Source organism: Macrobrachium nipponense, chromosome 4 (assembly GCF_015104395.2).
Source record: "Macrobrachium nipponense isolate FS-2020 chromosome 4, ASM1510439v2, whole genome shotgun sequence".
In the NCBI taxonomy this organism is placed as follows: Eukaryota; Metazoa; Arthropoda; class Malacostraca; order Decapoda; family Palaemonidae; genus Macrobrachium; species Macrobrachium nipponense.
In genome coordinates, this window is record NC_061100.1 from 124,076,711 (window position 1) to 124,095,190 (window position 18,480).

Sequence of the window (18,480 nt, forward strand, 5' to 3'; positions counted from 1 at the left end):
TAGCTGCAAGCCCTGTCATTCTTTTTTACTGTACCTCCGTACATAATCTCTCTTCTATTTTACTTTCCACCCTCTCTTAAGAATTGTTTCATAGTACAACTGCTTTGAGGTTTTCCTCCTGTTACGCCTTTCAAACCATCAATTTCCCTTTCAGCGCTGAATGATCTCATAGGTCCCGCTGCTTGGCCGTTGGGCTGATTTTATATTCCATTCCATTCCTCACCTTGGTAGGATTGTTAATTGATATAACTTAAATTTTTATGGGAATTTGGGTTATTGAGTAAACTCTCATTCGTATCACCTAATAATTAAGTGAAAGTTAGCATTGCTATTCGTACTTGGTACTACATTCAGCCACTCTTCATCAAGGTACCAACTACTACAGAGTGCATTTTCGCCAGAATAAAAATAAAGAATAGAGCAGAGTATAAGTCATTATTTTACAATCTGATCGCACGTCTATAATATCAAAGCGGAAATTTTGCATTACTAAAATAAGTGAGCTGTTCAATTACTCCCGCTGCAACAAGCGACTGCCCTTAGCTTTCTACCATCTTGTGCTTTTCAAGATCCATGACAAATGCTCGTATGAATGAAGTCACTTTACCGGGATTCCTATATTCATTGCTTAATATTCATCACTTTCATTATGTGTTAGTGCATATACTTTTGAGGTCACTTGGGTATTTACATAAGTAATCAAAAAGTTAAATTGCACCAACTAGTAGATAAAGATTGACGTAAATTACATTTTATATACCAGTGTCCTTGGTGTGTAACATCCCACATGTAATCCTTGGCACTATCAAAACAGAAGATAAGGAATAAAACCGTATACCTGAGAAGAGATAAGAAATGAGCAGACAATATCAGTTATCGTGAGAAGAACCGAATGTGGTTTAGTAGTTAACTGTAGCCGGGGGTACTCGCCCTGAACTCAGTCGCTTAGCAAAGATTGTCAATGACGGCTTTCGCACAAGATGGGGGCTCTAGATTTTCAAGGCATTCTGGCAGTTTTATTTCTGGCCGTCTCAATTAGAGGGCTGGATTACTCTTATAAGAACATGGAGTGCCCCTTTCCAGGTAAATAGAATGTCCACCTATTTTTCTCTTTCTGTTTTGACAAAACTTGAATTAATGTATTTTTGCTTAGGTGTCTTTCCAAAGAAAGTCTAGTTTAGTGAAATAGCTATGCTTATCATACACATTTGTGCTTCTTTGGAATTTCCCAAAGAACAGTTTTATCGTCGATTTTATCGATCGAATGAAAGTCAGTGCTAATCTTCGAGGATATCTGAACCTGAAGTAAGCTCCGAAAACTGTGATGCTTCTAGGCGATTATTACGATATAATCCACAGTGTTTCACTTAATCTTTACGTCATTCAGTGAGGCTGAAACGTTCTTTGGTAGTTATATGAAGTACAAATTGTTCTGCAAAAGACAAGAGTACCAGAATAAGAAGGACCTGCAATATCCTACTATTATTCCAAACTTGTTTCCGTGAAAGAATAGCCACTGCTGCTGGAACTAAGGATTTGGCACTGGTTTCATAGTCAGAAAAGGGAAAATGAAGCAACAGATTGGCTAGATTTTTAAAAATTACTGTATTCTCTTCTTTGTGATTTGTTAGCTCATAAAGTGTTTGAAATATCAAACAATGAAGTGTTAAGGAGCTTTTTAGTCTGCAGATTGCCGCAATAGAGAGTTTGAGGAGGGCCTTATCCGGCAATGGAAGAGGTTATACATAGAGTCTTCAACTTACAGCTCGAATGTTTGCTTTCCTAGTTGATTCACTCAAGGTCTAGTGCCTGGACTTAACAGTTCATAATTATGTAATTTTCTCGAAAATCAAGTTTACAAGTAAACTTTTTCTGAAACTGTTCAGATTTCTTTCTACATCACTCCACTGTCATTTCTTGCTGTAAGGTTTGGACTTTGCTTACTGCAGCATCCAAGCAAACCTCATATGTGTTTTTGAAATGACACCACAGCAATATGTGCATTTATTATTTTTGTGGAGATAAACTGTGCATGCTCATGAATAAAGTCCGATAGTTTAGCATTGGTAATATGAACTTTCATTACTTGCGGTCCTTTCTAGATTGTATTGATGTAATTTTTAATTATACGGCTTTCACCCATGAACTTCACCAAAATTTCAACCAATTATGACTGTTCTGTCCAGTCACCCCATAGGAGTGTGCAGTTATTAGTTATTTGCTATTACCATATACTTGTAATGGTCCAGGAATTTAAAAATTGAATTTTGAGACAACTTTTTAACCACGAATTCTTTATTACCAATTCCTAGAATGTGGTTTCTGTAAAGGCTCTCGGGTTAATTTCACTCACTCATATTATCCCCTACGAATGGCGCTGGTCAATTTGAATTCATAGATTTAAGGGATTCATAGTTTGCGAATTTTTAATTTTGTAGGATCATCTAAAAGGGTTTTATTGGACACCGATCCCTCAAACACAGCACAGCTATATATTGATTGCTCTGAAAGCCCTTAGGGGCACTCATCTCACAATTTGTAAAAATATGCCACAAACGAAAACAAAGTCTAAACTGTACTCACAAATACAAGCTGAACTTTCGATCTTTCCCTAACAAGGACTATTAAAACTGAATTCAGATAGCGCTGCTCGTCCTTCTTAGACGCCAAAATAATGTTGAGAACTTAAGCCTGGGTCACACATTGGCGATTTCAAACCGAGCAAGTCGTAACGGGCGAAATTTCGCTCATTACGACTCCACTACCCTCTCATTACAACTAAAGCAGCATAAATCGTAACCCAGTTCCCGAGGTTGATGACTTTGCGCCAGTGATGGCGGCTATACAAGGCTGCCTTGCATAGTCGCCATCATTCCACAACTACTGTCAAAAGTTGCCATGTCATGGCGCAAGCAACAATTTCGTAATGGACTCTCGACTTAAGGCATTTGATTACACAAGTTGTAATTAGCAATGGCGATTACGGTATTCAGTAAAACATATATACGCCATGTACTTGGCATCCCCACAACGTCAGTATGTGTCAAGTGCGTCGGCACCCTACAAACATAGTTCATGGGCTTGATTAATTACCCACAGCTGCCTCAGTTTTCAATTTTGTATAAAATATATTTTGGATTAAAGATTTTCCGTATTATTGATATCATTTGAGAACTTCAGATATAACTAAAAAATGACACTAAGTACAACTTGAACGAAAATATATTCGGTAATATAAAGATGAAGTTTAACTTTTATTCACGAAATGTATACACAGTTTTTCGACATGATTCTCTTAAGTGAGTTCATTGCAATCAAATTCAATTTATCAACATATAGGAGAGAATATGTTTGTAAACAAATGAAGTATATCTGCCGCATGCGCAGTAGGCTGGTGGACAAAAACGAACAAAGGCAGGCGACGCTCTCGGCTAATTTGACTTTGTTAAGTGTTTAGTGCACATTGTACTTGTATGGCAGGGCAAGGTTTCTTTCTTGACATTGTGTGTGTGTATTTTCGTGTAATAGTGCTGTAGTAATTTCTCAAAATGTGAAAAAACATTCTCAAAGTTGCTTAGTTTTAAGTCTTCAGTCTGTTAGCTTCACTCGCCATGAGAAAAAAAAAACATTCCCTGGCAACAATAAATATTTAAATAAAAATAAATATTATTGTGTTCCCAGAAAGGTTTACAATCCAGTAGTTTCAAACAACTTTCACATGAGGGCAAGCTGTCTGTCTCACTGCTATTGATAGTGGAAGGGTCTGAAATTCATTGGTCCTTCATCTCGATCGATTTTCTGTGAATCCCAACTATTGCTTCAGTGAAGTCTATCGTTATATTTTACTCTAAAAACACAGAATTATAATTTTATCTATTTATTGTTGATATATGTGTTAAAATAAATAAATATTTAGGAATGTGATGGTATAATAACGTTTAAAATTTTCTATGTAATGAAATGGCGTGCATTTTGAACAGTTTTCCGAAACAAAGTCAGTGAAAATATGTAAATCTGAATATTTCAGTACACAAATGCTTTTACGCTCTAATATTTGGCATAAGATTATATTATTTCACAAAGATCAACTTCAAATTGAAAGATAGGACAAACTAGATCCATTCCTTTCAGTGGCGTGATCAGTATGGTCTTGGCCTGCCACCTTGGTGGCCACGAGTTCGATTCTCGGACATTCCATTGAGGAGTGAGATGTGTATTTCTGGTAATAGAAGTTCACTCTCGACGTTAGTCCCGTTGTTGAATAACCACTGGTTCCATGCAACGTAAAAACACTACAAACAAACGAACTAGATACGTATGGGTGAAAACTTCTGTCATGTGCTGGTGGTGGCGCGAAAATATTATTGGAACGTCGCTCTCAGCAGGAATATTGGTTGGTCACCGTTGGCAGACATTTCAGAATGGTAGTGTAGACATATCGGGACTACGTTGTGGTTCTTATAAACTTAGTTATAATATTACACATTTACTGAGCAAGTGCTCTACCTTGTATACCTCCTGAGTAATTTGAGCCAGGTTACGAAGTGGTTTGTCCCACTGCTCTCTTTCATGAGTTTCATCTTAATTCTCTTTAAGCCTTGCATGATTTGGACAGTAAGGCTGTCAGCCACTTATTTCTCCTTTCCTTGTCGCTTTCGATAGGAATACGATGCCAGGATGCTAGGCTTCCCTTTCCCCACCTATTCGTGCATCCTACTATAACACATGACTGAACCATTGCTCATAAATAAGGCGCAGATTAACTTGAATGATCAACGTTCTCAGATAAGGTAGAAGAGCGGAAATGGCTTTTTGGCAACCAGCAGAGTAATTGTTTGGTAAAGACGTGTTGATGACTCCTAATCTGAAGTCTAAGAAATGAAAAGGCATTTTCTATTTTCAGTAAAGTAGTTATTGCATTAAAGATTTTCAGTATTCTTGATATAATTTAAGAGCATCAGTTATAGATAAATATGGCACTGAATAAAACTTAAGAGAAATATATTTGGTAATATAATATAACTATTTTTTAATTTTAACTTTTATTAAGGAAATTTACATGGTTTTTCAAAATGATTTTCTGAATTGAGAAAAGACATTTTTATCGTTTTCTTATATCACTGATCCTGCCAATGAACGGAGCCTGCGTGTGAGTTCACATAATCACGAAGACGACCTAATGTGTCACTGAGTCCTCGCGATCTGCCTCACTCCTGGCAATAGGATTTTTTAAAATCAAAATTGAATTGTGCAATACACAAGCGGCCAACACCAAGGACTCGATACGATTATGAAGACGATTTAGGGGGTTCTGAAACACTGAATATGTAGGAGATAAATGGAAATTATTAATGCAGTGATTGGACTCACACACACACACACACACACACACACACACACACACACACACACACATATATATATATATATATATATATATATATATATATATATATATATATTATATAATATATATATATACTATATATATACATACATATATATGATGGCATCCATGTTCACGACTCGGTACAATGCCGTTACGTATGTCGGAATAATACGTAACTAAATCGCAAATAAATCGTCATGCCTTCACGGAACTCGCCGTCCTGTAAAAACCGTTAAATCTGGGTGTGGGTCTAAATCATCGGTGACTTGAGCGTGCGACTACGTAAATACGTAACCTCATCTAAACGTGCGCAATACTGTTGTCATGGTTCATTGCGGAAGTCGTCATGGAGACGATATCAGCTGACATCTCTTTTTTGGGGGGAGCCCAAGTCTGCAACTATAGGAGACTGATTGATTGCCAAACCAGCCTTTACGACAGTCGCGGTCTGAAATCGCCAGTGTGTGACTCAGCCTTAAAAGCGTTACATCCACATTCTTGAGTTCTTGGTTTCGGATAGCTTGTGTTTTCTTTGGCTTTTTCGGTGGATCCAGATACTTCAAAAGTATATGAAAGTTATGGATAATGGTTCTATAATTTCGAGAGCTGTTTTGTAGTTACCTGAGGGGAATGGCCAGCATTTTTCGTGTTTGAGATGTTTACGAAATTTTAGAGTACCCTTGAACATGCTTGTATTATATTAGAAGGCAGCTTGAGGCCCTACTGCTACGTTCAGTATAATGTGAGATTCTATGAGGAAATTAGTTTCTATCCTGTTCCTGTTATGCACCCGCACTAGTGAGTACACAACGAATAGAAATTTGCCGCCATTAGCTTAGCTGCGTGATTTTTCAAGGTTGCAAATCATTAATCAAATTCCATTACTTTGAATCTAAGTAGACCTAATTCTATGTTCGTATACATCGAGGTATACGGCAAAGTCTGTAGTGGCTTTAGGCCTCATAGTAACGCATTTGAATTCTAATGTGTGTGTGTTTTTTTTTATCGACAACTCATAATAAGATGATTGAAGTTTACACATTCTAATACACTGACACTTAAAAAGTTACATCGGAAATAACGAATACAAGGTGCATGTTCTGCTCACATTGGTGTGGAGCGCAGCGGACCGAGAGAGGAACAGTGCCTATTCCGCTGGTAAATAATCACTTTTGATTGCAGAAATAGATGTGTGCAGCTTGGCGTGTGAATTAGATCTTCAATGTCAGGTCAGAGAGTTAGGTGATCATTTAGGTATCTTTCTCTAACAACGTTTGAATATTTGCGGTCAGTGCAAGATGGCACTGCTTTCTTCATCAGTCTGTCGCCCTTAGGGATTTAGAGGCTCCGTCTTGTATCAGGATTCCTCAGGTGAAAATTACAACATGCCCAAATGAGCATAAACCTGTGCTGGCACAAGTCAGTTCATCCTAACGACTGTGGCAGTCAACCCTGATTGAATATTTCGAAAGCTATTCTAGATATATATATATATATATATATATATATATATATATATATATATATATATGTGTGTGTGTGTGTGGTGTGTGTGTATGTATGTATATATATATATATATGTATATATATATATATATATATATATATATATATAGTAACTACAATAAATTATGACATCTAAGATGACAGTCAACCGAATTCATGATTCAATTCTAGTGCTAAACTTTCTATTTCTTTCAAACTGCTACGTTACATCGTACCATATTTTTAATCGTGTATTCTAGATCCCAGAAAATAAACAGAAAATGTCTTCAGTCTTTTTAGCTTCATTTCAAGGAAACAGACGTTGTTTATCGTCAAACCAATGATGTCTAAAGATATTCCATCACAGTTCTCATTACGTTTTCCAGCCTTCTCATTTTCGTTAATTGAAACTCAAAACGCTGTAGTTTTGAAAGCAAACACTATGTAACTCTCTGACTTTAAACACACACACACACAGAGCCTGCAACGCAAACAGCGATACATAACAGATCTCCAGCGAGCATAATCATAACTAACCCTCAAGAATTCAACCACATATAACCAACTCGTGGGTAAACCAAGACACTGATTTTTTTTACTCCAGTAACTCTACCTTTCTCAAACAAAAGAAAACAGAAACTTAGGGTTAACCATCCGCCTGAATCTGATCCCAGTGGATTAGTAATTAGGAAGATAGATGATAGCCTGAGCTGCCATTTCTTTGGATATTCAAGAGACCGTAAGATAAAAAAAAATGGAAATATTTGCAATTGGAGCAACAGTGAGAATAAATACGAATTGGCCGTGTTTTCATTCTCTCTCTCTCTCTCTCTCTCTCTCTCTCTCTCTCTCTCTCTCTCTCTCTCTCTCTCTCATACAGTGCACTTTAGCATTTTAGGAAACATCCAAGAAACATATTCAACGACAAATGTAAAGAAAAAATGTTTGTCCGCGTTAGCATCATATATTGGAAAGATGATTTTGTATTTATGCAAATAACGAGCTGTAATACACGGAATACCTGTTGAAACTTGATCCATGTTTTGAATATATTTCTGATTTCATAATTATAGAGATTCGTTTTCTCTTTTCTTCCACATTTTGTGGTGTTGAGGTTGTTCTTTCTGTACTTAGTTTTGGATTCGTCTACCCAGCCGAGGTATAGACACACAACATCTATCGTGATTCCAGTACCAGATCATCAGACCAAATATCTACAAGTCAAATCAGATTAAACAGCTATGGATCCCTTCAAAAACAGCCTATTCCTCCTCGCTCCTTACGATAGCTAAACAGGGGTCAGTTAGACAGGAGCTGTCCCTTTCCTTCTTTTTCTCGCCCTCTCATTACTTGCTCCTTCCATCGAGTCGCTGCCTTTAGCATCATAGTCTCATTTCCTTTGAATCATTTGTACTTGGTCATTTTATCTTGCTTATACTATCCTATATTTTTCTTAAATCAACTTATTAAAAAAAACTCCTATCCACTGGAGATGTGAAACAAGAATGAATTGGAAGAAAACACCTCGGAATTCTCTTTTTATTTCTTCATTCATAATTATTATTTCACGGTTGTTTGTTCAGGCGCTAAACAGAAGTAGTTATTACACGTAAGTTACAGGCAAAAGGAAAGTCTAAGTGAATGAGACGAATTTGAAGAAAATAATTTATTTCATATAAATACCAAAAGCTATAGTGAGAAAATGAGCAATATTTCTAGTAACTTTTCAACAGACTGACTTTGTTGCTCGGGAAACTTCACGCTTAAAGTAATGGAGAGAAAAAATGAGGCATCAGAGGGCGTATAGTGTATGCCGTTTACCCCTGTTTAATCATTTCTGTTCATGGTCGACAATCACTTTGCACTGCAACATTATAGCTAAGATGAAGTCTTAATATATAGTACATAACATTCGTTCAACTTCACAGGTTAGTGTCAAACAAGAAAGTTCTTATTTCCCAGTGAGCCATTTTAACATGTACCTTGCAACATGAGTAATTGTTGCTTTGGAGGAATACACTTACAAATAAACGTGAACGAGAGTTTTTGGGTTCACTGTTCAATTAAATTTTGGAATATTTTTTTTTATAAATATAATAAGAACGATTTCCACTATGTCATCGAGATAAGCTAAAAAAGTAATACTCATAGGTTTTAAGGATTTTGATGTTCCTAGTCATTAGAAAAATGTGGATTATGATCTTGATTGTTTCTTTGTGTTTGCCGATCAAACTCTTCCTATAAACTGCATTGCTGTCCTGGGTCTTTTGTTACTGTCATTTCTCTAAGTTTAACTTTGCTTTTATTAACCAATTCTACCCGTTAAATGAGAGCTGTCATTCTTGGAAACACCGACAAACGGCAGTAATATGCTTTGTTAAGCCAGAACAAATAAGAAAATACATTGGCAGTGAATCGTATATACCAGACTGTTTTTTGCCTATATTGCAAAGAAACTAGGTTTCATAATTCATTCTCAGAAAAAGTTGTACTTCGCTATATTAGCTCTGTAACAAGCTATTTTAATTGATAAACTGGCAAATTACACTATGACGAGAGCTTTCGTTATTAATGGCGTATTTTGTTGATGCTGAGGACCGTTTCAGAAGTTTGTACGCTGGCACTCAGAATCACTGGGCTATGATTAAGTTGAAATAGAAACCAAGGTGATTAGTAAGTCATTATTTTGCTTAAGACCGAGAGAATGCTTAATACAGTCTGTTTCGTTTCGGTAACGAAAGAGCAACAAGATTTAAGTCTACTTAGGCGAAAGAAGGATATGTAAACAGAAGTAATACATTCACGCACACGTGAATCACCAACCTGTTTGAATAAAAATAGGAAACCTTATAATTATCTCACCTCTGTATGTGAATTTTGTCGCTCGGAGAGAACTGCGTCCTCTAACATCACTGTCCTCTTTTCAGAGGGCCAAAGCGTGTCTTCGGAAACAGAATGTCAAAAATACACAAGCTGCGAATGGGACCATTCTTTTAGTCTGTGTCACATGAAAAAGAACTCGGAAGCAGGTTACATGGTCGCAGGGGAGAGGAAAAAGACCGCAAGAGGTTCGAAGGTAAGATTCCCTTTGTCTAGCCAGAGTTTGCCCTTGCCCTTGACAAGAACTGCTGCCTGAGCTTAGTAACAGTTATCTGATCATGCAACGGGAACATCCCAGGTGTTGCATGGTCGGTGAATTATATTACTTTACGTAACCTTTGCGTCTCGTATTGTTTTTGGTTATTGTTCGCACTCGTCTGAATAATTACTAGTCTTAAATATGACATAACATTAAGGTGAAATATAATTACGGCATTCTTCAGGATTGCTTGCTTTATTCGTAAGAGGCACTAATGGTAATATAGAGAATATTACTGAATTTGAAGTGGTGATAACTATCATCACTTTAAAAGAATGTCGTGGAAGAACTGAACTTTTGTCATAAATGGCTTTAGTAAAATTATCATCCTGAACATATAAGCAATAGATAGATAAATAATAGATAGCCATTGTAAACAAGTAAAAGAAAGGTTTTCCCTAGTCAAGTCACACTCTCGTATGGGAAACGGAGGGTTATCAAATGCTTAATCAATTCATTCAGCAAATCGGTGTAAGTAGAACTGCTTCTCATTTCAGGTGTAACTGAATATTTTATGAACGATACGCTGTAGATGTATCGCATCTAAGAGTTCAATCTCCACTCGAACAGAAACCATTTGAGCCGAACTAATGGAAACATTAGAATCGAGAACATCCATTCGACAGCCACAAATTAGATTGCATGAGGTTTTCGGTCATTTTACCGTTGTGTAATGTAATGTAATATGTTCCCGCCTCGAAGGTGATTGTCTGCCACGCGCTGAAGATCTTGCTGCTGTCATGAAATGGAAAAAAATTGTTATTTTGGGGAATTTTTAAGGGTTACGTACAGATTATTTGAAAAAGCATGAACTATGCTGACGTAATAAATTGGAATTAAGGTTATTACGGAAGTACTCAGAGTAAAATGAAGTGTAAATTATACTGTTCAGATGTTGTGCGTTGCCAATGCTGATCGATTGATTGGCTGGTTTATGGCTAACTGGCACTACAGCAACAAGGCGTTGAACACTAAAGGTAAAAATACACACAAACACACACATATATATGTATATGTACATAATATTTTTTTTATAAATAGAACAATTGACACATGACATGTGCATTTATACATGATTTTTATACAGAGTACTGGTCACCTTTTATCAGATGCGTACATAATTGCAGTAACTACATAGGCCTCTTCTCGATTTCTTCATACCTTTTGATACGCTTATCACTACAAGGACTGAGGTCCAAATGGAAGACTATGAAGAAATTCTAGGGTCCGTAAGAGGATTCGAATCCGAATCCGGAATATCAGAACGGGGTCACGTTCCAGGAGGGTAACGTGACCTCGTTCTGACATTGCCGATGCCGGTTCGAATCCTGTTACGGACGTCATATTAGTCCATGTCTAAACCATCTTACATTGTTAGGGGGTTATTTTGTTTAATATTTTCCTTTCAAAAAATCCGTTACAAATTCCATTAAAGTTCATCTCAATTTAAGTTCTATTTTCTTTTCCTATTTTCAGACAACTCTGAAAAAGATGGATCCATCCCTCACTATGTTCCATGGGGATATACAACAGTTGGTCTTTGAAGTCATCGATCATGAAGAATACCACGTGCAACTCAAGGTAAGACTTCCTTCATCCATTTCTCCGTCTCCTCTTATTTCCGTTCGTCCTCTCCTTCTTATCATTGAAATATTTGAGTGAAGTCTCTCGTTAATCAGTCGTTAATGTGCACCAGAAACGGATAGGAAATAGTCTGTCTCTACGATTCCCAGATCATCCTCCGTATGTTACGAAACCTGACCATGGTTAGATTCATGACGCTCATAGAACGTCCTGGAGTTAGGTCTCACTCAAAGGCTAGCCTAACCGTGAAAGCATATCCATCACCCATCACCTGAAGGATGCTTATATGATCAACCACCACAGTCTTTACATTCTTAAGAATCGTTAGTACCAGAAATCCGTTTTAATATTCTTCAGCGATCATAAAAAAAGTAGATATTAAAACTCCTAATAAGGAAAAAATCGATGTTACTTATATAACTGCTTGTTGTGACCTCCTTTCAACAAAGAAGGTTATGTTCCAAAGGTAGAGCATTGAGGTGTGAGTCTCTGAAAATGTTCCATTTAATTTAGCTCGCCTAAGCACCTCTGAGAGAATCGTGTCTCTCCTTGGGAGGGAAAACGATTTGCATAAGAAAAGAGTATGGAATACAATAACAGATCTTTCGCTAAAGAAGGAGATCTAAGCAAACGCGCTTTTCATCATGAGGGTCATATTACTCATAGCATTCATACGGATTATGTATATATTCAGATGATTGTTCTAGAATGCAAACACCAAGAGAGTAAACACTGCTAACTGCTAAGGCCTCTGATAGTACTTCATCCTACAGAAAGTCAGAGAAGGCTTGACAACTAGCTCCTCAGGGAAGAATCTGCTGTCTAACTTCTACTATGAAGAGCATTATTATGAGGAAGATTACAAGACGTTAATCCAGATTAACAAAACGCTTACTTTTTTTCCTCTTTCAATTTTGGAAAAGTGTTTGGAATGCAAGGGAATAGCTGTACTTGGCAGCTATTAGGTATCTGTCTGTAGGTGAAGATGGAATAGGAGGAACATGACTAGATGAAAGAATAACGTAAAATTGTTTATTGTTTTTGGTCAGTATAACGGTTTCCAAATTCCATGGCAAGATCACAAGCAATAAAGTTGGAACTCAAAGGAAAACTACCTTATGCAGGTGAGCAATGGTCAGTGCCTGTAAAGCAAATCGTCAAACGTTTTACACTATCTGACTGGCCTAGTTCGGCCCTATAAAGCAACGAGAAAGGCTTGACGTTAGATGAATAGGGTAAATAAACCAAAGGATACTCAAAAGGAAATTGGTTAAAGTGACAGTCGCCCATCTGCATCAGAGGCAGGTTAATACAGGGCAGACACCAAATTATAGATAATCGAGAAACTTCATTAGCATACGTCATTTCTTTCCAGTTGCAGAGATGTCGACCACTTACTCCGATCGTTACCTTTGAGTTACCTCGTTCCTATTACCACTTTTCTTTTTTCGTACAATTATGTTTAACTTTTTTTCAAATTTATTTCCTTCAAGACTACTCGGTAGAATTAACATGCCAGTACAGTAAGTTTTTTTTATATAGAAAAATCTTGAGCAATAGTAAATGAATAATTGTCTTCAACTAAGCTTGAGAATACGTGGTGTGATGGCTTTAGCTAAATGTTAACATTATTATTTACACACTTACTTAAAAGAACCAAGTAGTAATTCTCATTGGAATTGCAAACTACTGAAACTTAATGGATTTAAAGGACATAAACATTGATATGTTTCAGATTTACGATGCCGAAACACCACGGTACGAAGTACCTGTCCCCTTGAACCTACCAGACACGCCAGCGACACAACAGCGATATATCGTCAGTCAGAGCGCAGAAGGGGAGCCATTTACTTTCTCAGTCGGACGGAAGGGCAGCGCCAAAGAGAACACATTGTAAGACTTGGTAGCTACCTCTTGATTGTGCATTCATGTTCGCTTAATTATGTTTATTTGTGTATCTTTAAACATATGTCAGTTATTCTCCCACCCCGCTTCTTCTCTCTCTCTCTCTCTCTCTCTCTCTCTCTCTCTCTCTCTCTCTGACCCATTTTCGCGTTTTCCAACGTAAAATTTAGCATATTTTGAGAAATAATAGTGATACTAATAGGCTTTGCTTGAAATACAAAACAGACAAATTTAGCTCTGCGTTTTTTACTTATTTAGTGATTATGATGGGTTAAGAAAATAACATAACCATTGCTTTTTTGGGTAATATTCGTAAGGTTCAAGATCATTTTTCATACCAATATTCTCTAGCCTTAGGCATTTCCCATCTATCAGAAGTTTCAGTGCGGCCGTAATTCTCTCTCTCTCTCTCTCTCTCTCTCTCTCTCTCTCTCTCTCTCTCTCTCTCTCTCTCTCTCTCTCTCCTTTTACCTCCCTGCATATTTTTATTTTGTTTACTGTTTTCACACAATGCTAGTCTTGTTACACTTGAAGAAAAGTGTAATGTGACGTCTAATTCAGGTTCTTTAAGAAAAATCATCGCCCAATATTGGCTCGATAAAACCATCAATGTAGCTAAGCGTCATTCTCCAATACAGGTTTAACTTGGTTGGACCCCTGACGTTTGAAGACCAGTTTATTCAGTTTACAACAACGTTGCCAACGACCTACATGTACGGGATGGGGGAAAACGCCCATCCCACATTCAAGCACATCTTTGCTCCGAGACAGACCTATCCCATTTTCCCCAGAGATCACGAAGTCATTGAGGTGAGGAACAACACTGAATTTCAAAGATTAAACTTCATTTCATTACCAAAATGACAAAGAAGGACATAACCAGACGTGAAACGAAAGACTTCTTCCTTGGAAATGTTGCCATTCTATTAGAAAGAACGTTAATTACCAAGCAATTGTATGTGGTAAATACTTTACGGACGTTTCTGAATAACAAAGAATTGCTACAAGAACGAGATGCAGCGGTATTTATACAAAACCTATAAGGAATGGAATATGGACCGACCAGTCAGATTGAGCACAGTTGGCGACATTGAATTGGTCATGATCAAAGGAGGGTGTTTTTCCTTTCAGTCCTAGTGCGCAGTGCTTTAAGCCTTTTTGCTTTGCTTTCATTTCCTTTGGTCTCTTGTCACATATATACTTAACCAATTTTTTTAAAACTTTGGCCTGCTCCAGTTTCCCCCCCCCCCCCCCCCCCCCCCCCCCACCTCGTCAAAGGACAATTTCTGTGGCTGTCTAGAAATAACTCGTTGGCGTATTTATGTACTCTTCGAGTAATGATAAGTAGATTCCAGCAGCATATCCTCTGAAAAACAGACAATGCCATTCGACCCGACATTATCTAGTGCAACAATCTTATAATGCAGTCGTTGTGCCATAATATTAAAGATTTTAAATTAACATGCTAGAATAAATGCTAAGTTTGTCGTAATTATAATGAAAGGTAACAGAGGTAACTGTAAGAATGAGAGCTTTTAACAAATTAGAGTGATCGAAAGACCCCTTTTCCCAGGACCTGCCTTTTCCCCTTCGTTACTCAATTATTATTATAGGACTAAATGAACTTCTATAGCCCAGAGATCATAATTTTCATAGTTTCTGAGCTCAAGAGAAAAATTCTGGAATCAGGGCCTCCTGATTGACCTGTGACATAGACAGACATTCCAATATCAATTATGATTTGCTCACTCACTCACTCACCTTCCCCTTTTGATTGCTGCATCTCTCCAGTTATTCTCTGGATCCTCCCTCCCCAATTCTCTCAGGCCTCTTAACACATCACCTTTCCATCAGATCCTTGGTCAACCTCATTGGTCTTCTCCCTTCTATCGATCCTTCTTCCATAACCACTTTAGGCATTCTCTACTTCCACAGGCATTCCTATCACCATCTCTGGGACGCATGATTTGCCAAATTCTTAAAAGAAGGGTTATCTCCATTTAACAGTCAGACCCTTCAGCATGATAATCTGAACTTTTCCATAAGGTTTATTTCATAAATATAATATATTCCTTTATCATAATTCCAGTGTTTTGCGATTTTCATTTCATCAAAAGATATTACGGCTAGCCTTTCTTTCTTCTATTGTAAAAGTTTCATTTACTACCTGGCTCACAAGGAAAGTCTTTCGCGTGACGTCATGTTCCCCACTACGCGCCATGTAGCCTGCGCGTCGTCAGACCTAGTAATATACTTAGACCGTGATATTAGCTGTTGCCTGGTTAAGTCTTATTTCGTCATTGTATCTTCTCCAAACACCTTCTCTTATATCATGAATAGGACTTGTTATTCTACGCAAAATGTATTTTAAAAACCAGTATTCTCTGTTCTTGACGTTAGTCACCATCCAGGCCTCACAGCCATACAGCCATAATAGTGTTGCAAAATCTTTATTTTGTAGACCTTGTGATGCTTCTAATGTCAATTTTATTTTGCTAAAATAATTGTCAGTCGTGAAGCTACTTAACTACCAAGTTCTACGAAAACCAACGAAAATGAAATGTTAACCATTGAATTATTCTTTGACCTTTAAAGTTGAATCATGGTGAAAACCATTTTGGGAAAATAATCTAATCACGAACCCCGAAGGTACTTACGTACAAAAGACAATTAATAATGAAAATACCGAAAACATCTCGATGTAGTCGAAGGACAAGTGATCATGAAGCCGCAAAGTCTTAATAACCACCAATGAAAATAACTTGACTTAACGAAGTTAATCGAGTTCCCTTGAAGTGCTCACCTCAAAATGAGTTCTGTGTAACCAAACATTACAGTTCATTTTCAACTTGATATTAAAAGAAACTTCGTAATTTGACCGGAGAGGTTGTGAGTATTCCTTTTGAGACATCCAGATCCTTACTTTATGAAATTTGCGGTATGATTGCTTGGATGTGCCGTGTCCATCTTTATTTGCCACTAGCAGTCCCTTTTATGCTCTGCTTTTCTCTTTTCGCCTACGGCCATCCTGTTCTGCAGAATCTTTCTTAAGAGCCGTTTTTTTTTTATCCCCCTTAATGTATGAGATGTTTGGTTAATGATAAAATAATAATAATCTTTCACCAGGAAGTTGTAAATTTGTACGGACATCAGCCATACTATGTCAATGTCGATCCCACCACCGAGGAGGTTCATTCCGTCCTCTTCCACAACTCGAATGCGATGGGTGAGTGCCCTCAGCGAAAGTCATTCATCGTTGCTTTAAAGTTTAGACCCCGGAGCTCATGCTTCGTTTTGCAAAACTCGCTTGACAATCCTTTCTTATCAGTAAATGATATCTGCTTTCTGTTTGTAAATAGGTACGCCTTTTTATCTGTTCTGTAATGGTTCTTTCATGATTTCTTTTTACACGACGTTTCCTTCAGTTTCCATAAAATCAATTGGCGTTTTCAATAATTGTTGGAGAATAGATCCTTGTCTCTTCACGCTACTTTTTAACAGATGAAATTGCAACCTCTTCATATGTGCACCTGCCCATCTGATTTCTGAAATTACTAAGTATTTTTTTCTATATAAATTTTCTTCGTTTTTGTGTTTACGTTAATAGCGAAATGCATGACACTTACCGCTTCCATCTTTGCGCTTCGGATTTCTCTACTTTAACAGTCTACTCAGATCCCTCTAAAGTTAAGCTTTCTCTTTCAACAGAGTACTCAACCTTCATGCTCGACTATGGATCACCCGCCTTGACTTTGCGTACAATTGGAGGCATTATTGACCTTCATATTTTTCTAGGGCCTACTTTGGAAGACGTCAATCGACAATATGTCAATGTAAGTATCTTGAAAAAAATTTCCGTGATAAGATTTACTCTCTCTGCAATGCTAGAGTTTTGCTGTGACAGAACAAGTAGAAACACCAGTAAAAGTTGTATCGGTTGTATTTACGTAGATGTCTGGCAAGGCCAAGGAGAGCATTACTAGCCAACCGTTGTACAGACAAGAAAATCAGGAAGGTTGGAGGCTGTGTTGCTCCACCCCAGGGAAGATTAGGATTTACGAATTCATGAATTGCTCCATCGAGCATGTTTGCGCTTGGTATGAGCGAAACTCGATCTCCTACGGAGGATAGAATGGTTGTTATTATCGTAACCAACTACAGTCACGCAGGTGTTTGCCCTGCGTATTCAGTCTCATCATATTGCGAAAAAAAGTGTGATGAAAATAGGATGAGGGTCGATGATATGTTCAAAGTTGATTCAGTTCCATGGTCAAAAGAACAATACCAAACAAACTGTAATGGCCATTGTTAGAGGACACCTGTCTTTCAGATCACATCCCTGTAAGTTGTCGATGCCAACATACAGCTTTAAAGAAAGACGCATTTAGGTGTACTTTTCCAGTATAGTAAAGGAATAAAAATAGTCACAGACTGCATGCGAGGCAGTGACAGAATCAACAGCCAAAGAATCAAGTTCAAGGAAGAAGGTCGAGTAAGTCATGACGAGTCTGGAACCAGAAGATGAAACAAAATACACACACTACTGCCAATCTTATAAATTTGCAAGTCACATTTTAACCTCTGCCATATTGGAATTCCTTTTACTACATTTTTAATGTACAGCTTCTCTACACAAGCCTTTGGTTGTCGCTCTAGATTTTCCTTTTCTTAAGCCTTTATGGCCATAGTGTAATGAATGGCCGATAACTAAGAGATCTGAACGTGCTGAAAAGCTCTGCATTCCCATGCCTTTAAAATGTTAGGCAGTTAAAACAGCTATTTAAGATGAGATTAATTCTTTCAGTATTTTTCAAGAATTCTTTCTGTCCATTGACATATTTTTGGGGAGCTGGACGAGAAACAATAATGATTCCGAGAATGCAGATAATTTTTTCGAGTACTGTTAAGGATATCGTGGTAAGATCTAGAAAATGAATTCTGATATGTTATATATATTGTTATTACGATCTTTTTTTTA

The 18,480-nt window shown here is 37.4% G+C and overlaps 1 protein-coding gene across 2 annotated transcripts in view; it reads left to right on the top strand.

The window, feature by feature from the left end:
• Positions 1-900: 900 nt before the first annotated feature.
• The window catches only part of LOC135211124 (sucrase-isomaltase, intestinal-like), a 41,937-nt gene continuing 24,357 nt past the window's right edge, over positions 901-18,480 (top strand). The window contains exons 1-7 of one of the 2 annotated variants that reach the window (XM_064244236.1): positions 901-1,083; positions 9,802-9,950; positions 11,490-11,594; positions 13,333-13,490; positions 14,141-14,312; positions 16,629-16,728; positions 17,211-17,335. In XM_064244236.1, the coding sequence (XP_064100306.1) occupies positions 981-1,083; positions 9,802-9,950; positions 11,490-11,594; positions 13,333-13,490; positions 14,141-14,312; positions 16,629-16,728; positions 17,211-17,335 (912 nt within the window). In that variant the 5' untranslated portion in view covers positions 901-980. The remainder of the gene's footprint in view (positions 1,084-9,801; positions 9,951-11,489; positions 11,595-13,332; positions 13,491-14,140; positions 14,313-16,628; positions 16,729-17,210; positions 17,336-18,480) is intronic. The other variant, XM_064244237.1, reaches the window with a different exon arrangement.